General features: G+C 43.5%; 1 protein-coding gene across 1 annotated transcript; it reads left to right on the forward strand.

Moving 5' to 3' along the window:
* The first annotated feature begins 1,715 nt into the window (after positions 1–1,715).
* Positions 1,716–25,391, forward strand: BMP3 (bone morphogenetic protein 3). The gene is made up of 3 exons (XM_013190651.3): positions 1,716–2,415; positions 13,084–13,991; positions 20,468–25,391. Exons 1-3 carry the CDS (start codon positions 2,067–2,069, stop codon positions 20,657–20,659), a joined length of 1,449 nt encoding a protein of 482 aa, XP_013046105.2. The 5' UTR covers positions 1,716–2,066; the 3' UTR covers positions 20,660–25,391.
* Positions 25,392–27,107: the final 1,716 nt, after the last annotated feature.

Genomic DNA, 27,107 nt, shown 5'->3' on the forward strand with positions numbered 1-27,107 from the left:
CCTCGTCCTGTCACCAGGCACGTGGGAGAATAGACCAACCCCCACCTCGCTACAGCCTTCTTTAAGGTACCTGTAACGTTACTGAAGTTGCAATACCACTTCCAGTATTTCAGTTGCCTAAAGATTCCTCTTGGGACACACAGTTTTGCCATGGGTATAAGCCAGCGATTGCTGTTTGCTCTAAATTTCTTAGCTGTGCTCAAATGCACAATTTTCATGTTAGAGTAATTTAAGTTTCTTATATAGAGAATGAAATGAAAAGTATAGTTAGTATTGGCATTAATATTGAAATTGTGTGTGTGTACATTTATGTACAATATTTTTAGATATGCATGGCAAATTGGATGCCTCAAACCTCTTTGAAAACAAGACACTGACATATCTTGTATTTGAGCACTTAAATATAGATGCGTACAAAAATCATTAGTCTGCTTTTGAAAGTCATTCTTTCCTTCTTACCTGCCAGTAGGCACTTGCTTCTTGTAGTTACAGACAAGCTGTTTAAAGCTGCTTAGGGATCTTTAGTATCTAGGTCCTAAATTCAGTGGAATTTGAAAAGCAAACTCACTTTCCAGTACATTATGTATTTTAGTTGATACATTTACATTGTGATAATTGCACACTTGACTGTCACCTGTTGAAAATGTGAATGCCCCATGCTGGAAATAATGTGTGCTAAGCTCCATATAGTAAGGTGTAAGCTCATTTTTCTTATTTCTCTTCTTCAGGTTAGAAACCAAGTCATTCTCCAAATGTGAACCCATATATTTACACACCATGAAAATGTCAAGAAGCTTCTCTTCCACCTGCTGTGCTTTCCCCCACCGAGTGTATGAGGTAAGACAATCTTTGTGTTGCAGAGCATATTTTGGAAAGGACAGTGTTACACATCTGGGGTCCTGTCTGATGCTGTGGCGCTGGCAAGGGGGTGAGACTTTTATGTCCTTTTGGTTGTGAAAAACAGCCCAGGCAGGAGGTATGTGAAATCCTCTCAGCTGTGCACAGAGCACCTTGCTGCGCACTGTTGTGCTGGAGGAGTCCTGATGTGCAGTTTCCCTGCCTGAGCCCATGCAGCCTGCAGAAGGGTTCCCATGCGTGAGAGCACTCGTCTGCCTTCACCTGGGCATGGTGCATGTCCCTTCCCAGCTCCAGGCTGCTGGGGACACTTCGGGCAGCCCTGTCTGGGTTTGAGGGTGACAGAGGAGGAAGCAGGATGCCACCAAGGTTGGGTGACCCCTGGGAGAGGGGGGCTACACAACCCAGTTATAATCCCTTCCACCTGCCTGCCCTGGATGGTGCAGAGCCCAGCCAAGCCCTGAGATATTTGAGGGGAGATGGCTGAGTATACTTTGACTCGGGATTTTTCTTTTGTTGCAATCATGTTGTTTTTCTGCCTTTGGGAGAAGCTGGGTGGAGGTGAAAAGGGAACATCCCACCAGCATATTCCCCCGCTGCCCTCAGGGACGCAGTTAGTGCTAGTGATTGAATTTCCAGTCACCTCTGTCTTTGCGTGTGTGTGTGCGCATTTTTCTTTGGGTGGTGGTTTCCCCTTTGCTTTGCCTCTCGCTTGCAGCCAGAGCCGACCAAGAAGGCGGTGTGATTGGCTGCTGATTACACAGATCAGCCCCGAGAGCCGGGGCTCATGCTCGCACACACTCACTCACACACACACATACGCACACAACACACACCCCACAAAAACTCACCCGGGCTGCGCCCGCACCAGTCGAAGTGGGGAAGGAGCATCCGGCCGCACGGAGAGCAACACCTCCACCTCTCGCCAAAAACCAACCTGCACAGCGAGGGGAAATAAACACCTTCACTGCCAGCACTGGGAAAGACGGGTAGTTTATACGGCAGCGCTTTCCTCCACCCCACTTCTTTTTTTTTTCCTTTTTTTTTTTTTCCTTTTCTTTTTACCGACAAGAGGAAACCCCGTCTCCGGTTTTGAGCACAGCCCCGTATCTCTCCCGCTGTCGGGGGCTGCATCGGTCTGAAGCCAACTTCAGCGGGGGTGCCGGTGTCGTGTCGCCCGGTGCCGGACAGAGGGGCGACTCGGCAGCGGGATGGCGGCATCGGCCCTCTGGGTGCTGTGCCTGTGCCTGGGCTGGGGCTGCCTGTGCCTGGCCCTGGGGGACGTGCCGAAGGCTCGCCGGGTTGGGCTGCGGCGACGAGCTGCCCTGGCAGGAGCTCAGGGCGGCCGAGCCAGAGCCGTGGCAGGTGACTACAGCCTGGGGCAGCGGCGGCCAGAGCGGCTGCAGCCGGGGGACAAGGTCTCGGAGCACATGCTGCGGCTCTACGACCAGTACAGCGGTGGGCAGGCGGCAGCAGCACGGCCCCAGGACCCGCCGGGGTTGCCCGCTCCGTACCTCCGCCGGGGCAACACGGTGCGCGGCTTTCGCCCGCTGGCTGCAGGTGAGACCCCAGCGGCCCCCCGGGGAGCCCCGCTGTGGAGGGGAGGGTGCTCGGTGCGAGAAGAGAGATGAGGAAAGCAATGCTGCCTGCAGCGACACTTGTGTTTTGGGACACGGTGCTTACATTGTCTCGTGTGTTTTAATTACCGGGTTATCTGCTCAGCTTGGTATGCAGCGTCTCTCCTGGATGATATCTGAGTACTGTATGAGGGAAGTGGACTAATTAATATATCCTCTCTGGAGCTCCTTTTATCAGTATTTTGCATGCATAGCTTCTGTTGAAATCACGGGTTGATTTGCATGTGAGAGAGCAGTAGCATGTGCTGGCGGTCCTTCAGACTATCTACAGAATAGTTACTTTGAGATGCTGCTGACGGTAGTGGCGATTAATGGCAATAGGGAATGAGTTGAGCTCAAGGATAGTCTGTGCATGGCAGGTGCTGTACTTCAGCATCTTCGGCAGCGGCAAGTAGATCTCTGTCCTGATTACAGACTACTATGCACAGGTAGATTTCTGAAAACGTGAAGTCACTTTTCACACAAGGATATTTATGGTGGGGGAGACATGGATAACATAGCAGTATCCCAGAAGAACCATGTCCTAGCAGAAAGAGAAGGCAGCACTGTCTTAGCACTGCATCTCTGGACTCCACTGCTCTGCTCCGTAATGCATCTGACCTCTGTCAGGGCTCAATGGAAATGCCACAACCCTAATGTGACTCTCACTGTAATAAACTTCCCAAATCCACTGAATCCTGGAAACTTGCTGTTTGACAACTGTTGGGCCATCCAGAGCAGCCTGCTTTGACAGTCTCTCATTTTTCATCGCACCGAAGGGTTGACCCAGCAGTAAAACTGAGTTCTGTCTGGGAGTTTGCGACCTACACTGATTCCTTTGTCTCCCAGAAAACTTGCTGAGAGCTGGGTGCCAGACTTTGCTAAGGTTTATTTGGGAGTCATTACTGCTGATTCTTCAAAGGCAACAATGTCTATTATAGGATAGCTCTGCACACAGATCAAATACCATGAATAATTGAATGGCTTTGGCATGTTAGGATTCTGTGCTACAACACTCTCCATCATATGTTACTGCAAGTGTTTCTGTCCACAAGAGAGTATTTAGAGGCTAGAGACTTAAATACGTTCGTTTCTGAGGATGGATAGGTGGGACTCTCAGTTTGCTGTCCCCATGGAGTTTTTATGTAGAAGGTACTCTCTTGTCTTTCTAAAGTTTTTGAAATATAAATCCAATATATGTTCCTTTGTTCTGAGTTAAGTGTTGCCCTCACTGGAAAAGAGTAAGGTATAATCCAAAACAAAAAAAAGGGGGAAAGGTATAATCCAAACAGAGTGTATTTTCTCCTTTAAGCATATCTGATTAAAGATATTTATTGTTCTAAACCTAGAAGGCCTTTGGTTGAAATCCCATCTCTGTGGTCTTTCTGATTATATTTATACTCTCACTTGACGTTGGGTGGCAGCAGTCCTATAAACACACTATTCACTAATCCCTTTCCTCCTCCTCCAATACTTTCACAGTTCAAGTGCCAAAGCAATAAATTGGAAGTGGTTATAAGTTTTTTGACACTTTTATAAGTATTTATGCAAAATATTTAACCAATTGGCTGTTGTCTTTCTCTCCCCGTAGGCAGCAGCAGCTCGTTTGTATGGTTATTGATGGCATATAAGTGCATTTCCGTAAAAAACCTTAGATCAAATGTTCTTTGGGGTGGTGTCGGGGGAATATTAAAAGACTTCTGGTTTCTGGCTTCTTCCTTGCACCCGAGTGCCCGGCCAGCCCTGCGACGCAAACGGCACCTCCACAGTATTTCCTTCTGCAGACGGTTTGTTTCCAGATCTCTGCTTTGACTGCTAGGCTCCTCGGCTGCAGATTTCAGTCTCCATGTGGCTTCTCCCTGGCCATAACATGGCCGTACCAGTTGTTAATCAGTTCTGTTGCCCTTACTCCTTCACACATTAGACCCTCCCTGCTGCTAACCCCTTCAGGAGACAGCTTTTGGTCTGTGATGAGCAGAACTCCCCTAAGAATACACCAGTTTCTCCTGCATTTGCAGCAAGAGGCCTTGAAGGAAACCTTTGGTGACTTCATGTGCATTTTGAGCATATATTTGGCAATTTAACCATGTATTTTCAGGAGGTAAACAACTCCTTCTCCAAAACACACCACTCAAATAGAGCTGTGAAACCTTTCTGTCCATATTTTTCCCCTAAAGGACAAATTTTGGGGACCCTAAAAGCGCAGTGTGCAATGAGACCAAGAACTGGTAGGATTTGTTGAAACTCTTCCGTGTTTCTAGTCCAAGGAAAGTGGTGCTGCCTGTCACAGCTGCAGTCTTGCAGGAGACAGGCCCAAAGAAAACCCAAGACATGGTTACTGAGAAGAAGCACCTTAACAACAGCACAATGCAAGTTTTCCTCTCTGTGGCTCAGTCCTCCGAGGGGACAGGGTGAGAGCTTCTACCCTGTGTGGGCACCTCTCAGGTGTCCATCTGATGCTGCCCCGCGATCTTCCATGCACCAGATTTCACAGACAGGCTGGATTATTGGTGGTTTGTTGCTCATTCTGGGATTTGGGGCCTTTGACTTTGATGACCGCTCACGTGCTCTATTCTGGCAAATTTGTTTTTCATCTCTCCCACCAAGTTATCTCAGAACAGAATTGTCCAGTTTGAGTTGCTCAGAAAAATAACCTGTGATGCCCGTGACAAAGCTGAAAAAGCCCCAAGCCCCAAATCTATTTTCAGAACAGTAAGGATTTACATCATCTACAGAACATGCAGTCCCATCCCAGCACCATTTTTCCTCGCAGACTGAACTGCCCTTGTTTACCTTTACATATTTAGTCAAAGGATGCTCAGCCCATGATTTCTGGGAAGCTGTGTCAGGCTACAAGGGCAATGTTGTGGAATATTTATGGGATGGCGCTAGCGGCCCTCATCTTACTTAGACCAGGCAGCACAGCGAGCTCTGCTTAAATAGAAATCCTGAGCCAGAGCCTTCCCCAGTCCTCTGCCTGCAGGTCCCACAGTGGTAGGTGGTTTTCCATCCCTTGTGACTAAAATGGAAGCTGGGGGGAGGACAGGGTGATATGTGAGCTACAGGTGAATGCTTTGACAGTTAGGGCAAGAGTAATCTTAAACTGTGAGTGAGTCTGTGCATCGGCTTCTGCACGCAGATCATCTTTTCTCCTGCCCGTTAGCAAAACAAATGAGTGACCAGCCCTCAGGCTGATACAAATCTGCTTGCCTCCAGTGCCTTCCGCAGAGCTGTGCTGATCTGCAGCTTCTGGGGCTTTGGACCTGGAGGAAAGGCACAACCCAGAATAAATGCAGAGTGGAAAGATAAAAGCCTTGAACACAAGGCTTTCAGTTTGCTTTTGAAAGTACTTGTAATCATAGCATCGCTAAAGGAACATGTCTTGCAAATGAGTCATTTGAAAAACTCTAACTTTAATTGGAGGGTCCCTCTAATGATGTTATAGTAAAGCTATACAGGCTGAAATTACTTTAAACTCTTTTTTATTGACTGAATTTCAAGTAATTTTAGGTATTACACCTGCCCCTGGGCCAATTCTTGTGGTTTAAAAACTATGTTCTCCTCCTCTTTCAAATGCTTTTCTTTCCTTTGTTGCGGTGTGAAATGCCCACGCAAAGAGGGAAGCCAAGTACTGCACGGGGAAGCCACTGAGTCACCGGCTGCCGTCAGACTGCGAAAATCAGCAGGGGCCCAATGCTAGCCTCTTCAGTGCTGGTAACAGTAAGGTCATTTGTGACAAGAGCTTTAAAAACATTCAGGCAGAAGACCATGGTGGGGGGGGGTTGTTTTTTGTTGAAGTTGGTTTTTTTTTGTGGGGTAGAGGGAGAGATATTCTGTGCCCCTATAAATAAATTGCAATCAACATCATTCTTAGCATTGTGATACTTTTTAGGCAGAAGGAACTGGGCCCAAATCTGTGAATCTGCTAAGGCAAATGGGCAGGATCTGTAGATTTGGCCTGTCAGGACCAGACCCGGGATCTGGATTTTCTGGCTTCTGTTACCACCTGTCTCACTGTGCTGTCATCCAAGTGGATGAACTAGCCTACAGCCCTCAGTCAGTCACAGTTTCTAGAGCACCTAAGTTCCAACATGAAGATTTACGGCCTTGAGGAGACGGTGTGTGCAACTTTGTTTTCATACAGTAGACCTACTTCTACCAACTGAAGTTGAATTATGACTGAGAAGGAAGAGAACCAGCCTTTTGCATTCTCCTTCAGAGCTTTTTGTGTTTTATTGATGCTACCTGCTCGCTTGTTTATTATGTGCTAGTTTTGGATTTGTTGTTGTGTTTAGTTTTCAGACCTGGTCTTTCTGCTTAAAACATATAGTAGGGAGATGATTTACATGCTGTGCAGCACATTTGTGATGTTCAATGTGCATATTCATGCACTTCATATCACAAAATAGGCATGTAAGTTAGATCCTAAGTATTGTACCATCACTGCATCTCAAAGTTAAGTTTAATCAAAGTGATTAAACTTAAAAGGGATTATTTAGCTTTAATCAGAGTGATGGGTTTTTTACTTTTGTGTGTCAAGTTACTAGCTGCTACAACCTTGACTGCTTTGCTAGAGATAATTAAGCCAATTTGACACTAAGCTGTATGCCCTTTAAAAAGGCAGAACAGGATCCTATATTTTTCCTTTGCAAAATACCCAAATCAGTAAGGGGGGAAATGGCAATCAAGTAACAGCAAAGGTTGGAGACAAGAAGAAATCTGCATTCCAAGTCTGTGTTGCCATTCTGAAACTTTTTCCCATTTCCAGCTCTGAGTGAACTTTCGTAGCTGGCCTATGAACCCATGAAACCAAGGTTTTACAACGGAAACACTGATATGTTCTTAACTGTGCACTGGCACAAGGGCACCACTTTAATATCTCATTTAAATGATGGCTAATGACGACTATATAACTAAACAGCCCTCATTATTGCATCCTTTTTCACCCATGGGATAGATTTGGCAGTCCATAAAAATGTCAGTGCATCCTCTATAAAGGTAAACACACCACATGTTGGTGGATTTGTTCCAGCTTATTGATGCCTGGAAATGCCCCTTGTAACATGAATATGTTCCTGCTGGTGATGTCAGTCTCCACAGACCTACTGCTCTTTCTTAAAATACCTTTTTAATGCCAGTAACAGTAACAGGCAATACAAACAGCTGCAGGTTATTGCAAGAAGGTGAGGAAGCACAGGCCATGCCTCTGAAGATTGAGTGGCTACAAGTACTTCAGCTGTAGCACTAGGAGGTGGGTTGCTTGCTGGTCTCAGCTGCCAATAACTGCTGGCAGCCCAGTGAGTGAGCACAGCCTGACTTGTATGACAACCACCTGTATGAAAATGTTAAGGCATTTCTGCTTTGGGCCTGGAGACAATGTATCTCCCCTTTTCCCCTGCCATGGGGAAGTCTGTCTGGGTTCTGGGTTTCTTTTAAAATAGGAGAGAACATACATGTGAGTAGTGATTTGCAGTTGGGTTGAGGAGGCCAATAACTTTGTAGCCTATCCATGTACTTTACTATCTATGCCTTGACATCCTGAGTTATATTCCACAGGAATGCAAGCAATGAGGTGTTCTCGCTGTGAAGTACTTTCCTGCCCAGCTCATGGCTGCTGTTCCAAAGCTCTACATGGTACAGGCAAATGATACTGAAAGTGCACTGATGCTGTGTCTTACCTGCTGCAGTTCAGAAGAGCTCTGTTCTGCAGAGCTTGGTCTTCAGAAATTCCTCAGCAGGCTGCCAGCAACGTATGGTAATCCCTTTAAGGGGAGCAGAGATTGCCACTAAAGCCTGGCCTCGGAGTATCTGAAAGGTAGCAGTGTATTCCTTGAATGGAGTTCTTTTCATTCCCCATATTTTTCCTTTGCTCCTTTCCTTTTAAATCTTCTCCTTAGACTTTATTGCAGGCAAGTTGTTTGTGCTTCCTCTGTAGTACTACAAAAGAGCAAAGCTGAGTTAGTACAACTCTCTTCAAGTAAGTCCTTGAAGACTTAGACAAAAGACTAGCTCAGCTAATGCTGTTCTGACAGAACTCTGCTGCTTGCAGTGCTCGGAAGTAGAAGAAGTGAGCCCACCAAGTTACTGCTATTCAGGTAATAATTACTGAGCTGCAATTGCATCACATTGTGCGCTGCTGTGTATGAGTGCAAGGTTAGCAAGTACAGCTGCTCAGAGATGTGTGACAGAACCTTACCAGGCAGCAAGGTGGTGGTCCCTGCTGTGGGCTTGCTCCAACAGCCCCCTGCAGTGTAGGGACACTCCTGGCTCTTAGGATCTTCCCAGTATTGCCAGCCCAGGCAGAGGGGGACCTTGTACCCAGCATCCCTCTAAAGTGTCATGTTTCAGTATGAGATACTTCGAGGAGAACATCGATTGCTGCAACAGACCATTTCACTTCTGGGCAGCTAGCACAAAGAGAGTTTCTTCAAATGTTTGGTGTTTTCATTTTTGTTTGATACTGAAAACATAAGAAAAAAGCTATTGCAATGCCATGACCTCCCAGGGCATAGGTTTCTGGGCCTGTTTTTCTTCCTTCAACTTGCAAAGCTGACTTCATGCTTCTAGCAACAAACCTCTCTGTTAGTTAGTAGATTTTGTTACCTTTGAGACCTTAAAGCTCTTTTTATAGCAGGCAAACTGGCCAGAGACCTCTGCTGGGCTAAGACAGTCCAGGTTTCCCCGCTGGCTGCTAATCTATTGGTGATGGGCCCTGTGGTTTGGCTCCCTTCCCCTCTCTGTTTTAAATGGATACTAGCGTACTAGGAGATATTGGTTATAATGAACATCTACAAGTTATTGGATTTGCTGAAGCCCTAGTTAGGTTTGGTTTAAGTTTGGGGGGTTAAAAATATTAGTCATAAAACCTAAGCTTCAGCTCACATCAGACAGCATAACTAAAGCAAGCTGGCTGAGGCTTTCGGAAAGGTTCATGCCTCACAGTAAAATGTTGTTAGATGCTACTCAATACCTCCTGTCCTTGGTTAGTAGTTGAAATTATGTTATTGTGGGGACAGATCCTCAGCAGTTTTTGTTGTCTGGGATTGAGGATGAAGTTTCATTTAAGTCAAATTTAACTTTCCCGAGGAAAAGGTGCATTTGTAGATATTTTAAAGCTGAATCTTCCTTTATATATCTGTCCCTTGTAAGGGTAATTACTGGCCTGCAGTATGCTTATTTGAGTGCAGTGCTCATATCTCAGTCAGGTATCGCTGTCACACAAAGGATGGATTTGACACAGTGTTCCTAAGTTGTGACAGAAACCCGGGCCACACAGCTGAGTTTTTTTTTGAGCTGAGAGCCAGCAAAGTCATAGACATCTGTGCTGGATGCTAATAACCTGCTTGTAGATGATTTTGTGAACTGAATTATCTGAAACCTCTTCAGAATGGTTTGAGCTCAGAGGTCGTTCAGTGAGAAAATAGCACCACCTACTGCAAGTCTTTGGTGTAGAGTTAAGAGTGGCTTCTTGGGCTTTGCTTTTAATCTAAGTATATATTCCTCCTGTGTCTGTTTCACGCCAGATAGAGTTTCTTTATAAACAAAAGCAGCTTGTTTTGTGTTTCACTACAATATGCCAATTTAAAACAAGCAGTATTTGTTAAATGGAATTCTTATTAAAAATTAAAATCAAAACTTGTCATTTAACATTAAACAGGGGTTCAAATAATAACTTCTTTAACAGCCATGCTTGAGACACCATAAATTCTATTTCCTAAGACTGATATGCATAGTGCTCTGCCAGATTACATATTAAGCTTATATTAGTGATTACAAACCAAGCAGAGGTCAAGTGTACATATGGGCTTAGTACAAACGTAATGAGTAGCTGGGTTTGGCCTTCATGAATTAAAAATTTTTTATCAAAATCAAGGAAAATCCCAGGCATAAGTAATAGCCAGAAATTGGATGGATCTGGTACATTAGTTTTCAGATATTAAGGACTTACCTACCACAACAATATGTGATCCACTGTCAGGTTGGGCTGAGTGTGTGATCTATGGTGTCTTCCATAAATGATTTGGTATTTTTTCCCCGTTTCACTGAGAATTTTTTTCCCCTAATTTCCTGAAGCAGTACATGTGGTGTACTGGGGAGAAAGATTCTGTCTCTCTAGTCAGGATGATTTCTCCTCTTTTAATATATTTTTCAGAACATGGATTAGGAAAAAAGAAATAAAGTTAGAAAAAGAGGCCGCTTAGCTGGTTGGGATGGGCAGAGGGAGAATATTGTCATGCACTGGACTCTGTCTGAATGACAATAGCAGTTATGGTATCTGTGCCTGGAAGCACAGAATGTCACCCAAAACATCACCTGGAGCATAAAGCTATCAAAATTTTTGAAAGTTCAGTATTGGAAATTATTTGTTCTCACTTGCTTTGGCAGAGGGCTTAATATAATGTTTTGAGGATGGAAGCAGAGAGGCTGTTCCTCCCTACTGCACAGGGACATCTTCTGTGCTTCTCATTCCTTGGGATAAAACAACAACTCTTGGAAAACTCTGGAGTTTATAACTTCTCTCCAGCCACTACAGAGGGTTTTGACATGCTATGGTGTCAAAGAAACATTTAACTCCATGTTGCCTCATTTTCCTAATGTGTTGGGTTGTTTCCAGCCCTTTGGGGGGCTGTAGAGCATACCTTTGCATGACTATATTTGACTTTTCGATACAGCTTGTTTTTACAGGTCTCGATAACACTTTAACGTTTGGATCTATATTTCTCCCACTCTGAAGGACAGCCATAACTGCAGTTCAACCAGGAAATCTTATAGCAAAAATTAAGCTTCACCTCCAAGATTTTCTGTCACACCCTGCAGGAGATTAAAGTAGTCAGCCATATGTTTTCACTCCTGTGTTAGGAGTGTGTCTCTGGGTTTGTGCAAGATACCTGTGGTTAAGTTGACTTCTCCAATTTCACAGCTGTGGAAACCCCACTTTCCACCACATCCCTCCTAAATGATACAGTAACACCCTGACCATGAAGACGTATTGTCCTTGGCTTGTTTCTGTCTGCACAGTGGCTAGTGGATGTATTTTGCCACCACTGCCCATCCCTCCTCCCACCTTGCAGAGAAAGACAGCTTGGTTTGGCTTTTTTTTGGTTATTAGGGTTGCTCTAGTACTGTCCGCTTAGCTCCAGCTACATTAGTAAATATTTTGTTACTGATTCTCATGAAAATTGATGAAATGTCCTAGGGGGAATGACTGAATTTATCCTGTGTAATTGAAGTGACCCTGGTCCAGATTATTCTAGAGGGAAACTTTTGTTGTAATTAGTGTCCGACTTAGCCAAAAGGAAGTCATACAAGCCTGTGTGTTTTTAGCCCTTTATAAATTGTGAATTGTTTCAGTTTCCACAGTTGACAACTGAGCCTTAAAAATGAAAATAGTGGTTCTAGCCTGGTGTTTCTCCCCGCTGTGCCTTTAGAGGCAAGCTGCATTCCTTCTTTGTGTGCAAGACTGGTGTCAATGCTTGCTTCTGTGCTCAATTCTACCCTTGCGGTTGTGAAGGGCTCTGTGTCATTTATACATAAAAAGGAACACTTGAGGGGCCACTAAATTGGTCTTACTGTCATGGAGGAATGGTTAACGTTGAGAGGAAGCATCCTTTGTAACACAGGATTTTTGGTTTAGCTTTTGAAATACGTAGTACTTCTTCTGCTTGCCCATTTACCATCCTGATAAATATATGTAGCTATACCAAACATTAAATGTATTTGAGTCCCTCTTTAATAGTCACTGACAACTTAGAAGCTGCCACCCAGACCCCAAAGTTCCCATCTTGTAGAGGAAGCCCAGATCACAGAGGGGTGGAGTGGGAGATGTAAGGGAACCAGCTAGGCTTTTTGGCATTAAACAGCTCAGTGATCAGAGCTTGAAGGGCTTACTTAAAAGCATACTTTAAAGCCTGGGGCAGCAATGAGAATCATTGTCCCATTTCAATTCAGGCTTTTTATCTTCCTCATAGCCACATTCAGCCTCTATCACTAAAGAAGCAAACCTTGTCTTTCTAGCGAGGGGGCTTTGGCTCATCAGTATGATTGAAGAGTACAGACAATCCAATGCCTGGTGAAGCCAGTGGGAGCCTTTCTCCAGCTTCAGCTGCATCTTGGTTAAGGCATGGCTCAGTGCCATTGATGTCCCATTTGTCTTGGAGAGAGAAAGACAGACTTGTAGGCAGGACAGAGCGACGTTACCTAAGGTGTATTTGCAAGGAGGGGAGAATGTTTAGAGAGAGAGAGAGAGAAGGAGAGCAAAACCTTACTATGACATTGCTCAAGTTTCTGGATGATAGATACAGCCTTCAGTGCATCTCTTATCGACCTGTATTCCTATGACCTAGTTTGTTTCCTGGAATCAAAGGAGTGGTAGCATGTGTATGAGTTTTTCTGGACTGAAGGAAGGAAGCCAGACAGAAAGTATGTGATGTTAAGGTCACCAGTTTACTAGCTGGTCGTTATTCTGAATAGTGGCCTTAACCTGTTCCCAAAGCACTGCATGAAAATTTTCCATGAACTTAATGTATAACCTAGAAAGTAATATGGTTTGGTCCTTTTGATTTCCATAACAATTTGAATTGCCATATTCTTATCTAAATATTTGTTTTTCTAGGGAGCCCTGGAAGCCAGGAGCTGTATGTTTTTAACTTGACTTCACTCACCAAGTCTGAAAATATCTTGTCAGCTTCGGTGTATTACTATATCGGTGATCTGCTGAATGCTAAGTGGAACTGTTCACAATCCAGAGGCTGTTCTCATGGGCACAGAAAACCTGAAATTCAAGTACATCTTTCAGTTTGGACCTTTCCTTCTGTTGGGAACCAGACCCGGAGTCTGGGACATTTCCTAATAAATGTCTCCAATGCTTATGGGGATGTCCTTTCCTGGCAGTGGAAGGATATCACTCAGGTCCTGCACGAAGCAAAACAAAACAACGAACTTCTGATCAGTGTCAAAATGGATTTGACAAGCCATCACCCGTGGAAAAGGGCACCTTCTTACTACGAACCTTACATTCTGATATATGCCAATGACTCTGCTATTTCAGAGCCAGAGAGCGTTGTCTCTAGTTTGCAAGGGCACCGTAATCCTCTGACAAGGGTCTTTCCTAGGCCAGAAAACCATGTAAGGAGCAGCAGTGGGAAGCGGCGGCGGAAACGCTCTACAAATGTCCTGTTGCCATTGCAGAACAATGAGCTTCCAGGAGCTGAGTACCAGTACAATGAGGATGAGAGATGGGAAGACAGAAAATCATACAAAACATTCCAGCCACGTTTGGCAGAGAGGGCAAAGAGTAAGAAAAAGCAGAGGAAGAATCATCACCAGAAGAGCCAGACTCTGCAGTTCGATGAGCAAACCTTGAAGAAGGCGAGGAGGAAGCAGTGGAATGAGCCAAGGTATTGCGCCCGGCGCTATCTCAAGGTGGATTTTGCAGACATTGGCTGGAGCGAGTGGATTATTTCCCCTAAATCCTTTGATGCCTATTACTGCTCGGGGGAATGTCAGTTCCCAATTCCTAAGGTACTGTCTTTACTGATCTTTTTGCACTTTGTGTTATTGTAAACTATGCACTTTTTTTTTTCTTTTCTTCTATATGAGTAAAATGCAGCTGGTCACCTATTATGTATCAGGATATAGTAAATAGGTGGTATCTTTGTCTTGTACTGCCAGGAGTAGCGGTTAAAACAGCTAGTAAAAAAACAGGCTTGTAAAGAAAATTAAAAAAATATTACATGGTATTAGTTTTTTGTCCAGAGCCCAAATTGCCATAAAACATTTCCTGAATAGTGCTAATGATGTGTGAACTTGTTATTAGCCTGTTTAATAAACATAATACAGGCCAGACACAGAAAATTGCTTATTAGACAGTAGTAGTTATACCATGAAGAAGTCTCTGCTGCCAGGCCTGCAGTGGGGTCAGTCATTACAGCATCGTCTAGGAAAAATGTGCGCCTCATGAAGCGTTACTGTCAGAGTGACAGAGTATGTGGAGCTACAGGAGCAGTTGGGATGCTCTGCATGTAAGCCAAAGATCCAAATGACTCACTTCTGTGACAAAGTGGATCCAGAAGCAATGGTTCCCGACAGACTGCCTTTTGCAATATCCTCTGCTTTTGATGAGATTGCATGTGGGTAGCAAGAAGCGCCATGACTTTGGTAGATGAAATCAGCTCCTGAAAATCGAATGCCCAATGTCATTATTAGCAGTGTGCTTCCCCCTGAAGTCTACCAAGACCTAAAAGTGAGATGCAGTATTGAAGGCTGGCATAAAATGAGGGGTACACTCAAATAACACCTACAGGAAATTTCAGTGAAAGTAGGGCATCTGGTCTCACTGAAACCTCATGTTCAAGAGTCCCTATTCCTGATGCTATGAAGCCTTGGCAGTCTCTTTCAAAATTCATGTGGAATCTCAGAGGCTTAAGGAGTCAAGGGAGCCACCCTTTGAAAATGACAGGTGGCGAATTGTACCAAAGGTGATGGAGCCCAAATAAAGCAAGCTGAGGAAGGAAGGAGTCTCTGTTTGAAGGAGACAATTTGTCTGACTACCTCAAACTGCAATGGCAGGCTTTCAGGTTTCGGATCAAAGGCGAAAAAATGAAAGGGAATAGGAAGAGAAACAGTCACTACCTGTGCATAAATGGCATTGTGCCTTTAACTTTATTGTTGATGGGAACTGTGCTTTACTTAACGTACAGGTTAGAAATTTTAAAATCAGTGGTCTTGAACTTCTAGCTATAAGGACAGACAAATTTTTCACCGCCCACTGTAACCATCTACTTGAAAGTGGATTAACATTTCCAGATGCAGCTTTTCTTATAAGAACTTTATCCCAACCATAAAAGAGTGCTGTTTGGACTTCTGTTTAGCAGGAAATGGTACATGACAGTTAAACCAGAAAAGCTAAAGTATTTTAATTCAAAAGCGTTCACACAAACACAATGTCTTCAGCTGATTCTGGCCTCTAAAATATTCTTCACTTAAAATGAGTTACTTGCTGTGGACTACCATCAGAGTTGCAAAAGTCACAAAGCAAACGTGAAGTAGGTTCAGACAGTTAGTGATGCTACTGGAGGTCAATTTCAGTCAAGTTCTTCTATTTCTGATGATAATTTAGGACAAGAATGTTTAGTAGCCTCTTAGAAAGGCCTGAAGTTGTCTCATGTTAAGCTCAAAAGTATTTAGGTTCCTGTTCCATAAAGTTATCAGCTCTGGCTCTTTCCATTTTTAGGGGAGTAAATCATAGTTGAGGTGCTTACGAACACCCATGATCTGGCATTTGTTAGAGAATAACCATTACAGCCCACTCATTAGATTGTTGTGTGGGTTTTTTTGTGTGTGGGGTTTTTTTGTGTGTTTTTTTTTTTTATTTTAATTGGTAGACGTAAAATAGGCTTCTACCTTCTGAGGCAGCAATGGCTTTAAGAAAATTTCTCTTTCAATAGTCAATACATACCATATATTTCAGGGTTAGTGCCTCTTCTGTCTCTATGAGGTATAGATCAAACCTAAGAATGCTCAATAAAGTGCATGTTCAAAAAACAAACAAGGCTTTCACGGAAATAGTTTTGAAGGTAGTGGTTTTAGAAGCATTTGTTACTGGTCTTTCCCTGCTCCTACTGAAATCTAATCCTACCTCAAGTTGATGGGAAATACCTAATTTAAGACAGAATACAAGTCTAAATACTAATTTTATACTAAATACTAACTTAAAGACAAGAATACAAGAAAGAGTCAAGATTAGACTTGGAGAGCATGGATACTCCAGTAGCAAAAGAGCACCAACTATCTTCAGAGAGATACATAAATCACAAGAAACAAAAAGCAGAGTAATAATAAAGAAGCAACATAATAAAAAGGTTCATTTTCTGTATGCAGAGCCTCTTTTAGTACCAACAACCAGAAAATCCCTGACATGCTTCACAAACTCAGGGCTTAATACCCAGAGTAACTTCAAACCTCTGGGAAGAAGAAGAAAAATAATAATAATAATAATAATAATTTTAAAAAAAGCTATAAAAATCCTGGCAAGTAAAATGCCCTGAGATGAGTTTAGTAACCAATGGTTCTGAAGAGACAAAGTGAAGTTTAATTGTTGTTTGAACTTCTGTTTGGCACTCTGAGGCATGACAGGGAGGTATTAACAGCGTGCACAGCTGAAGGGTAGTTAACAGATACTGCCCGGGTGAAAGATGAGTTCCATCTTTATCTGTGAGTTGTCTGTCTTCAGCTAATTCCCCTGACATAATACACTTCGTATAAAAAGATTTTCTGTCATACAGAGCCAAATGTATTTTAGCCAAAATCAGGATCTACTTTCCAGCAAATAATAACATTGGCCTCTGATATATTGTGTTTTAACCCCATCCACCCAAATAAGTAGACTTGCAGCTACTACTGTCACCATAGCTAAGTCCAGCAGTCTCAAGGGCGTATTCTTCCCCCTCTTCTTCACCCCTTCGGTCCACCTGGGACAGGCATGTACCCACAATCAGAAGTGGTCCCTGTCCTCAAAAATCTTACAGTAGAAGAAAGGTGAGAAATAAACAGGAGAGATGAGTGGGCAAGTAAAGCGGCATTTGAATGACTTCTCTGACACGAAGCGGGTCTGATTGCCATGAGCTAGCCATGTAGTTCAGGCCCACACCACCGTAATCAGGACATCAGTTTTCTTCCTCAAATTCTAACAAAAAGGTCTGATCTGGCCTATCTGTGCAAAACTCCCTAGACTCGGTTGGGTGAGGAATATAGAACCAGAGCATTATAGGTACATGGACGCCATGACAATGAGTGCTCGCTGCCATGTACTCCGAAGAGATAGTTTGTTGAGAGAGCAACTGAAACCTCGTGGTAAGTCTGATTCCCTGGGAGCAACTGGCAGATATCTGTCCATATTAGATTTCAAATTGTTCCTTTTGTGCATTTTTTTAATCACATAAAACAAAATGACCTTGTTTTCCAAGGAAAATTAAAAGTTGAATTAATTTAAAGGTGAAGCAAGCATCTTCTAGAGCCATGTGTTATTCTTGGGCATACCTAATATCTGGTGTTGCTAATAAGACTGTGTTTGCAAAGTGATACTGTAACCATCAGGCAATAACAAACTAATCTGTGCCTATGGGTATATAATGTTCCCTTGCTGAGGGTGAACTCCTAAAGTTGACAACCTGTTTGGTAATTAAGAACAGATGTGCTTCTTCCCCCTCCTTTTCCACCTCCAAACTTTCCAGCCCTACCCTTTCCCTGATTTCAATTAGCTGGCTTGACTGCTCTCAAACCCACGTGTGTTGGGCTTGCAGAACACCACGGAGTGTGCAGGCCAGGCAGACCCTCTCTCAGGTCAGGAATGAAAGCTCGTAATTGACATCATGTGCCCTGCTCCTAATACATCTCTAATGAAATTCAACAGGGCACCAAGTCTCCCAAGGATGCGTGCAGCTTAGCAGGTGCAGCCTTAGCCACAGCTGTACTTATTCACAGATTTGGCAGTTAGGAGTCAGCTCAGCATTTTTCCCTCCCACTGCTCCTTATGGCCTCACCTCCTAAAAGAAAATCTTTGCCTGCTTTTCATTAGCACTTGCTGGACAGAGCATCAGTGGCCCAGAGGCAGTGGCCTAAATACCCCTTCTTGTGCAGGGCGTAATGCCCATTCAGTACCCAGAGGGGGGTTTCAGTTTTCTGAAAAGCACTCACTAAAATATTTAGATATTTTACCTCTTTGCATCTGATCAGCAGGCCTAGGAAATGTGTTGGGCTCCCAGTGACATTTGTGGAGAATGCTGCACTGGAGCTGAGTAAAGAAACAGGCCTGCATGCTTCTGGAGCTTTCACATACTTTTGCAGAGCGAAATTATAGAAAAATGTGAATTTTGTACTTATCTAAGACTCTTTAAAAATCCTTATAAACTACTGCTGAGGAACATAGGTACCCTTGAATTAAAAGCAAACAAATCAACAAAAATGTCTTTAAGATCTGCCAGCTAGATTGAGAGCAATGTGTTTGTAACAATGCTGGGAGATCTATAGCCATTAAGAGGATGCTTCAAGAAGTTTTGCTTTTGTATTTTAAGGAGAGTATCACTGCATGTCTCCATCTCACTCTTCTGATAAACTTTGACTGAAACAGCAAAGGGAAAAAAGATCAGGGTTTATACAACCTTTGTGTTTAAAATGGACTTGGATCCTGAGTATACGTGAGAAAATTCTGAGTCTGTCAGACTGTAAACAGACGCAAGAGGCATGCAGGATTGGGATCATTTGTTGCTCCGCCTTTCTGCATGCAAAATAGGCTCCTCATTAGAAAGAAAAAAAAAGTCGGATTATGTTTAACGTGTACCTAAAGAATGGCTGAGTGCTCCCCAGTGAATCCTTTCCAATTCTCTGTCAAGTGGTTCCAGTTCTCACTTGAGACTGCTTTCAGCGATGTGGTATGGTAAAAGTCCATTCTAATTCATTTCTTTTTGGAATTCGAGGAACATCTGTCTCTGTGAGAAAGAGGAAAAATGCAGAGTCATGAGCTATCCTAAAAAGGGACAAGTTAGGCATCCATAGCCAGCTGAACTGGAAGCAGATACCTATTAATGTACAAACGTTTATGCACAAGCGATTTGACGAGCCGGTACCTCACAGCTATTCCTGTGATTTTTTGTGTGCAAGGTCATCAGGACTTGCAGATGAGGTAGGTAGATATCTAAGCCTCAAGACTGATTTATCGCAACACAAATCATCTCTTATGCCAACAAAACCACAAACTGCAAATTTGGCCCGCCTGATCTTGTTCCATATATTTCTCAGTGACACCTGACTGAGCATACTTAACCATGTGATTCCCAGGTTCTGTGTGCAAGATGAGCTCTAAGATGCATTGTTAAGATTTCACCCTTACAAAAATAAGACTCTGGCTAAAATCTGTCTTGTGCATGTTTCATGCTCATCTGCTTACAGCTATTTGGGTTCGGAAGGGTTTGAGGGTGTTGGAAGTAAATTTAGAATATTTATTTTTCGCTTTTCTGGATATATTCACTTTTCATTTTGTGAATGAATTCATATTCTATTTGTTTGGTTGGGTTGTTGGGGTGTCTTTGTTGTGTTTTTTTTGTTTGGTTGGTTGGTGTTTGTTTGTTTTTGTACAAATGTAGTGAAATAACTATTTCACCACTCGGATTTGCTTTTCATTTGTATTAAACCAAAATTTGTTTCAAATTATGTGAGTATTAATCCAGGAAACTTAGTACTTTAGAGCAAAATGTCACCATAATATAAGGCACAACTGACGTGGGATTTGAGGGCTCAGTTATTCAGCAGTGTCACTGATGATGTATATTACAGATGAGAAGTGACTTGGCGTGGAAGAATTAGCAAAACAACCTAACCTTGGAAGACAGCAAACTGGAACAGTTAGCACTGTGACATGAAGTATTTCCATACTCTCCTCTGTATATGTTTTATCCTTTTTTTTTTTTCCCTGATGTACTCATATTCCACCAACCTGACTTCCCAGCATAGAAGTTGTATTTATTTTGCTCCCCTAATGAATCAGCCTGCTAACATGTTGACTGCCTCACTCCCAGCCACTCACTCCCAGCTCACTCACAAGTTTATGACTAAATTGCAGCCCACATGAAACTTAATTTACATCAGAAGAGACTGCCTTGACCTATAGGTACACCTTGGTGCAAGGTCTGCTGACTGGGCATTTTCCTGGGAAGGCATGTCCCACCGAGAGCAAGAGGCCCCTGTCCTGAGCGGGATGCTCTAGCTGAAAGCAGTGGAGCAGCAGTGACATCCAGTGGCCAGCAGAACCAGGACAGAGTCATATTCCCTGTTCCTGGCTCGGGGCGCGTATGGTGACAACTGGAAATAGTCGAGTAAAAGACAGATTTTACAGTGAATCAGCCACAGGGCCCTTCTTTAAGAAATAAGTTTTGTTCTGGAGTATACAGGTCCCTGTTAACATACGTGAAATTATATTTTCTGCTTTTATCTTTCTCTTGCAGGCCTTGAAGCCATCCAACCATGCCACCATCCAGAGTATAGTGAGAGCAGTCGGAGTAGTCCCAGGCATTCCTGAGCCTTGCTGTGTTCCGGACAAAATGTCTTCTCTCAGCATCTTGTTCTTCGATGAAAATAAGAATGTGGTTCTTAAGGTGTACCCCAACATGACAGTGGAATCCTGTGCATGCAGATAACATCTCAGAAGACCCTTTTGAAATGCTAAGATGATCACTTGCGATTCTATGAGGTTCTTTTTATGATTTCTACTTTTTGTTTGCACTGCCAATGCATTTCCTTTGGGGGGGGGGGGGGGGGGAAGGGGGAAGGAAAAAAATTGAATCTATCCAAACTAAAAGGATGGAAATGACATGGATTCTGAACAGAAGTTCCAAGGAAAGGGAACATGAACTTCATTCATCTTTGAATTTGACCAAGATGTAACTCATGGCAATGGGGACTGACTGTTTCTGTAGAAATACAGAGATGAAAGAGGAATTTACCGAAGACACTTCAAGATTTTTGAGACTGTCAGAAGGACATACTGATCTATTTTTGTACATGATTTTGGAAACAGCAGTAGCTGTTAATTTTTGTCTCCGTTCTTCTGGTGACTAATGGGGAGGGAGATTAGAAATATACTATTAATCATTTTAAAGCTAAGCTTTCTGCCTTAGGTTACTGAGTAGTGCAGCAAGAAAAAAAAATCTGACATTCTAAGAGCCTTAGATAATCCAACTTAGACATATATTTCCTTGGTATGACATGTCACTGACTGCATGTGTGTATTCATTTTTGTTAACATATTACTAGATGTCAGTGCCCTTGGTGTGAAGAACACAAAACACATTACTGCTGCATGTGAAATTGTGGTATCTCACAAGCAAAGACTTCTCTTTCTTGCTACTGTAGAAACTCAGCAGGCTAAGGGTTTGAAAGTATCACGCTCAGTGAAGTGGCTGAGTGACTTGTTCATAACAAATATTCGAGAACATATTTGCAAATAATCTGAGTAAATTATTGTAGTTGATTCCTAACGTGAAATTATTTGGTGCATAACTCTTACCAGTAGACCTTCACTACAGTTATTTTATCAAAACTAGCTCTGGTTGGTGAGGTTTGACTGTCACGTTAATTAAATAGTAGCTTTTCTTTTTCTCAGTGCTTCTACTTGGAAAATCAAGTTTGCTGTACCTGTTCCGTCAATTTAAGGTTTCTTACTAGCAGGTTTTGCACAACAAAAATACAAAACATGCATTCCACCTGGAAAATTTTTGTGCAAAACTACAAGCAGGAAAAAAAGCGATTTGCTGAATCATAAACACATCAGCAAAAAGTTATATCTCTTATTGGGTCAATGTCAGAGAAACTTCAGGCTTTGTTTCTAGCAATATCCTCTGTAGGAGATGAAGCTTTTTAAAGCACTTCTGGCTGTCAAGAACAATGTTTTAGTTTGTGCTAAGAGTAAACATTGAACCACCTTTTTGATAAGTAGTCTACATAACTGCCTGTGTGAAGTAGTATACTTAAAGGGCAAATATTTATAGGGAATAAATTAATTCCCCATGGTCAAGAGAGTTCAGTTCTCTACTTTGGAGTCAGTGATTCCTTGGTGTATTGCAGGTGATAGCAGTTTTCCTATGCAAATGCCTTCTTGCAGTTTCTTGACTATTTGAAGCTAATTTAAACAGTCGATGATTGATTTTTGTATTTGGTCAGCGGTGCTATCATGTTTACCAATCTGAGTAATTTGCATGTGCGTAGGTGTGAGAGGCGTGGATGTGGAACACACAACGTAGGGATCCTTTCAGCAATGACTTTTTAGTGCACAGAGTCTCAGTGGAAGGTGACAGGAGTTTCACTTCAAAAAAAAAAAGGGGGGGGGAGGGGAGAGAAAAAGATGAGTCCCAGATGCAAGTTAGGTTTGCAGTCCTTCCCTTATCTTGCTTCAACAGCATACCCGTGCAGTCAGATTTCCCAAAATTACAATCTGATACCTTCTTACTGCCTGCAATTAAGCGACAGTAATCAACACAGCTATCAGATTTGATTGTCCTACGTTAGGATTCCAAGAGCTCTGTAGCAGGATATTGCCTTGAAGAATTAGTTCCCTGGAACCACAAGAAAAAAGTCTCCATTTTTACAGAGTAAGTGCCATCTTCATCAGATAGGAGCAGAATTGCCATCAAAAGTAAGCAGTAAGTGTGCAGCTGTGCACATTTAGATCAAGGTTCTTTTGATCCGCTTCCATATGTTGGAGAAAAGTTAGATATTCAGTGTGCAAATCAGCTTGACTTAAAAACTGGAGTAAAAAAGCTGTGCTTTTCTTCTGGCTGAAATGACAGGCAGCTGCAGACAGCAGAGCTTTTCACTGCTGTGTCTTGGTGGTGAAAATGAGCCTGTCTATGCTGCTGAGCTGGGGGGGCTCCAGCCGTGGCTTTAAGTATGGTCGGAAGCAGCGACGTGCACCAGGCTGCCCGTCCTGTGGGGCTCACCTGCGAACCCCCTGCTCTGCTGCAGGGCCCGGTGTCACCAGGGCACATGGGGGGGGGCGCTGGCTAAGCTGGAAGGTGGCTCCGGCTCTCGGACAGCAGGCCCTGCAAGCACGAGAAGAGGTAGGGGCTTCCCCTAGCTGCCTTCTGTAACAGCTGCATGGATAAATACCTTGTTTATGCGGTTCTGCACGATAATGGCTACTACTAAACAGCGCGCAAGCTCAAACAATAAACCTAACCCCATCTAATCTTCTATTTGTAGAGGGCTTGTTGCAAAACAGATTTCGTGCAGCTTGACAAGGCAACCTCGGCTTGGTGCCAGTACGTCCCATTTCTTTGTTCAGGGTGAGGTAGCTGGTGATGAGTAACAGTTTATTGCCAAAATCCTTTCCTTTACAGTAATTTTTGCTGTTCGGTACAGGCTGAATGCTCTCAAGGTGCACATCTTGTTTTCCATAGAAAAGTGGGCGCAGCTCAGCAGCACTTGAGGGCTGGATTTCTCCTCACATCGCCTTGCCTTAGGATGACAGCATGTTCCTGTCTCAGAACAGCACCAGTCTACACCTTCCCAAACACAGCAGAGAAAGTACCTTGCAGCCTTCTAAATCCTCATGGGATGGGTCCTCACACTGCAAAAGAGACCACTATCTCTGAGAGTGGCAGTCAGTCCCCCAGGGAATGCTGTCCAAGCCCCAGTGTCCTGTTTGCAGGGGGAGGGAGGATTTGGAGCCGCTGGCTCTTGGGCAGAAGGCCAGGACTGGGCTCAGCTGGGTGTGTGAACCGTGCCTGGCACAAGCAGTGCCAGGAACTGGGCTCCGCAGAGGTCAGACGCACCTGGGCCCACCCCTTGGATGGCAGGAGTTTCCCAGATCAGAAGAGGGTGTTGGCAGCCAAGCTTCCTGGCTTGTGCACTCCAAAACAGAGGCACTACCTAAATATAGGAGTTTCTCCAGCGCAGCAGTGCTCTGAGTCACTCTTTGGGACTGAAGATGAGTTCAAGACTATAGGCAATGCTTTACACTGCTGTTACAAGGCAGCCTGGAGTTGACCTGAAAAGGAGCATCAATATGCTATGCTCGGTTTTCACTGGGATAAAACCAGTCTTTGTCATTAACCTTGTCATGTAGAACAAGTATAATCTTCCAAGTAAAATTTGATCTGCCTCTTCCAACTTTATACTGAGTGTTATCTTCAATTAACTATGTATGTGAGACATTTTATGCACAGGATTTGTTTTTGCATTTTTATTTTTACATGCAACTTTCTAAGTAAAGCCATGTCTAGCATCAGTAATGTATTAATCACATAAGCAATGATTTCTGTATATAACTTTGTATTACTAGGGTCTTCAGAATAACTTCCAGCTAATGTTATTAATCACCATTTTAGTCTTAAATCAGGATGGGGGGCTTTTGCCACCTGTTGTTTTTTTGAAATAGTATTAATTGATAAATGGCGCTGCTTCCCATCTAATTATATAATATCTAATGCCTGCGCGTTATTTTTATGGCTGGCTCAAAAGATGCCAAGAGAATGTCTCGAGCTCCTCAAACTCTCTCCTCAGATTGTCTGTCCTGAAAGATTCAGCACTGCCTCAGTCTGCCAAGGACTCTGGGAGCAAAGTCCCCCGTGAGGAGCAGACTGTGAGCAAGCCTCTGCAGAAAGCTCTTGAAAATCCCATTCTTTGAGGCTGAATACAGAATCTGGCAGTAAGTGAGCAAAACACAGGGTGCAAAATAAAATGTATTCACCCTGCAGTGCAATACCTGGAGCCAGGAGAGTTGTCCACTGGAACCAGTGACACAGGGTTACAAAGCGGGCAACGTTTTTTCATTTGTTTGGGGACCCTGAACTTGCAAGCAGCTGAGTACATTTCATGATGTGCTATGCACCCCTGGGGTTGTGAATCCCTCTGCTCCAGTGCTGGACCGGTCCAAAAAGCTTATAGGATGTTCATCTCCGAGGAGATGCTCAGTGGTTTGCAGGAGACTGACATTTTGTTTAGCAACCCATTTCTCCTTGTAAAAACAGCCTTTGTAAATGATTTTTTGTTTAAAAGTTAATGTTTGTACAGACAACAGCAATTTAAAAAAATTAAAATTACAAAAAAAAAAAGTTATTTTGTATATGGAAAGAAACTTTACAGATACTTTTAATTTATTTTATATCTGTGGCCATCCTGTCCTTTTCATATTTTCCTCCCAACGTTCTTTAAACAATACATTTTTCACTGTCATTGCAAAGATGAAATGCTGGGACTCTGGGCAAGTTCACAAGGACAGGTTGCAGCAACACTGTGAAGGGCATGTTTCACTACTGATGTATAAGCTTGCCTAATTTGTATTTGTTTCCTTTCAGTAATGGGAAACTTTCACTATGAACTCTGGAGAAAATATAAAATAAAATCTCTTTTTACATGAAAACTCATTTGTTCTGTGTTGTACCCAGGTCTTTCCAAGAACCTTAAAGTTTTCCTTGCCTTCTGTGTTCAGCACTCCGGATATGTATACATCTCAAGTGCTCGTTTGCAAAGGCAATCCAAACAGAGATTGTGTTTATAGAGCAAAGTACATAGTGGCTGGGGAGTGGGTACTATGGATTCAGTTAAAGGTTAGCTAGTATGACAGTAATAAGCTACAAAGGTTATTGGACCTGATCCAAGGCCCAAGGGTACCAGTGGGTTTCTGTCCATTGGCTTCACCGAGTTTTGACTCCAGCCTACAAAAATAGTGCAGAAATTGTGGTGACACCCTGCAATTTATCAGAAGAATGAGACCACCCTAATTGCTTTCTTGGTGTGGACAGAACCTGAGGCTGTTATGTTAAAACCACGGAGGGAAGTAATTCCTGTAACTGTATACAGCACACAGCTACGAAAGGAAGTTGGGAGGTCCCAGCAGGATGCGTTTCTGACTTCCCCCAGAGAAGGAGGGTGGTGGTGGGCTAGCTACAGTGTTTTCCTTCTTGAGTTGGCCGCATAGGAGGCAGAAGGTAAGAAGCTCCTGGGCTATGCCCATCGTGCAGATGCCTGTCTCTGCCTCTCCTACTGAATGAAGTTACAGAAAGTGGGGGGAGGCTCAGTAGTTCCACAAAAGCAAATGAGAGCAGACAGCTGACCACTGCTCCCCTGGGAATGCATGCAAAGGGAAGAGAGGGGTCCAGTCTGCTCTGTCCCCAGGAAACAAGGAGAGTTTTCTTGTCACCAGTTCTGTTCTCTGGGCAGCTGGGAGGTGTCCCCAGGTTAGGGTAACAGGAGAACCCACATGTCCACTCCAATACAAGACATTTGGCTTCAGTAACAGAAATGTTTTACTACAAAACTATGGAAAAGAAACTCTGGAAAGAAACCAAAACCATGGTATGCACAGCACAACTCCCTGCACGGCACAACTTGGCCTAGCAAGAGCACCCTGCTCTAAATGCTGAAGGGCAGGCGCACCAAGGGCCATGCTTGGCCTCTCGCCCTCTCCTGGGAAGGGGGAGGTACATTCAGATTAGATATAAGAAAAATTCTTCCTCATGAGAGTGGTGAGGCACTGGCACAGGCTGCCCCGAAGAGCTGTGGATGCCCCATCCCTGGAAATGTTCAAGGCCAAGCTGGATGGGGCTTTGAGCAACCTGGTCTGGTGGGAGGTGTCCCTGCCCATGGCAAGCAAGGTGGAGCTGGATGGGCTTTAATGTCCCTTCCAGCCCAAACCATGCTGTGATTTGGTAATTTACTTCCCTAGTGACTTACTAGATAATTAAGCAGCCATGCCTGCTGCTATCTGCTCAATAATTTAATTGGAATATTCATTCTGGCTTTTGATATAGCTGGCCGGCAGCCTTGGTAAGGGTAATGGCTTTTGGCTCTGCAAAGAACATCAGATAAGCTTTAAAAAAATTACATTTGCCACTTCTCATCTGCTGTGCATCAATGAAATACTGGCTAAGGGAGGTCAGCCACAGTTTACCCTTGACTTGTATGGATCAGGAGCTCACCTCATTTCAGTAGCTTTGCACCAGCTCCCACCAACCAGCCGGAAATTCACGTGTATCAGAAGTCACAATGATCTAACATTGAGGAGTTCTGCAAAAGGACGCACTTGAAAACTGAGGGAAATCTTGCTGGTGTCTCGCTATCCCCAAAACAGACTGTCAGGCAACATTA

The sequence above is a fragment of the Anser cygnoides genome, chromosome 4, assembly GCF_040182565.1.
Source record: "Anser cygnoides isolate HZ-2024a breed goose chromosome 4, Taihu_goose_T2T_genome, whole genome shotgun sequence".
Lineage (NCBI taxonomy): Eukaryota > Metazoa > Chordata > Aves > Anseriformes > Anatidae > Anser > Anser cygnoides.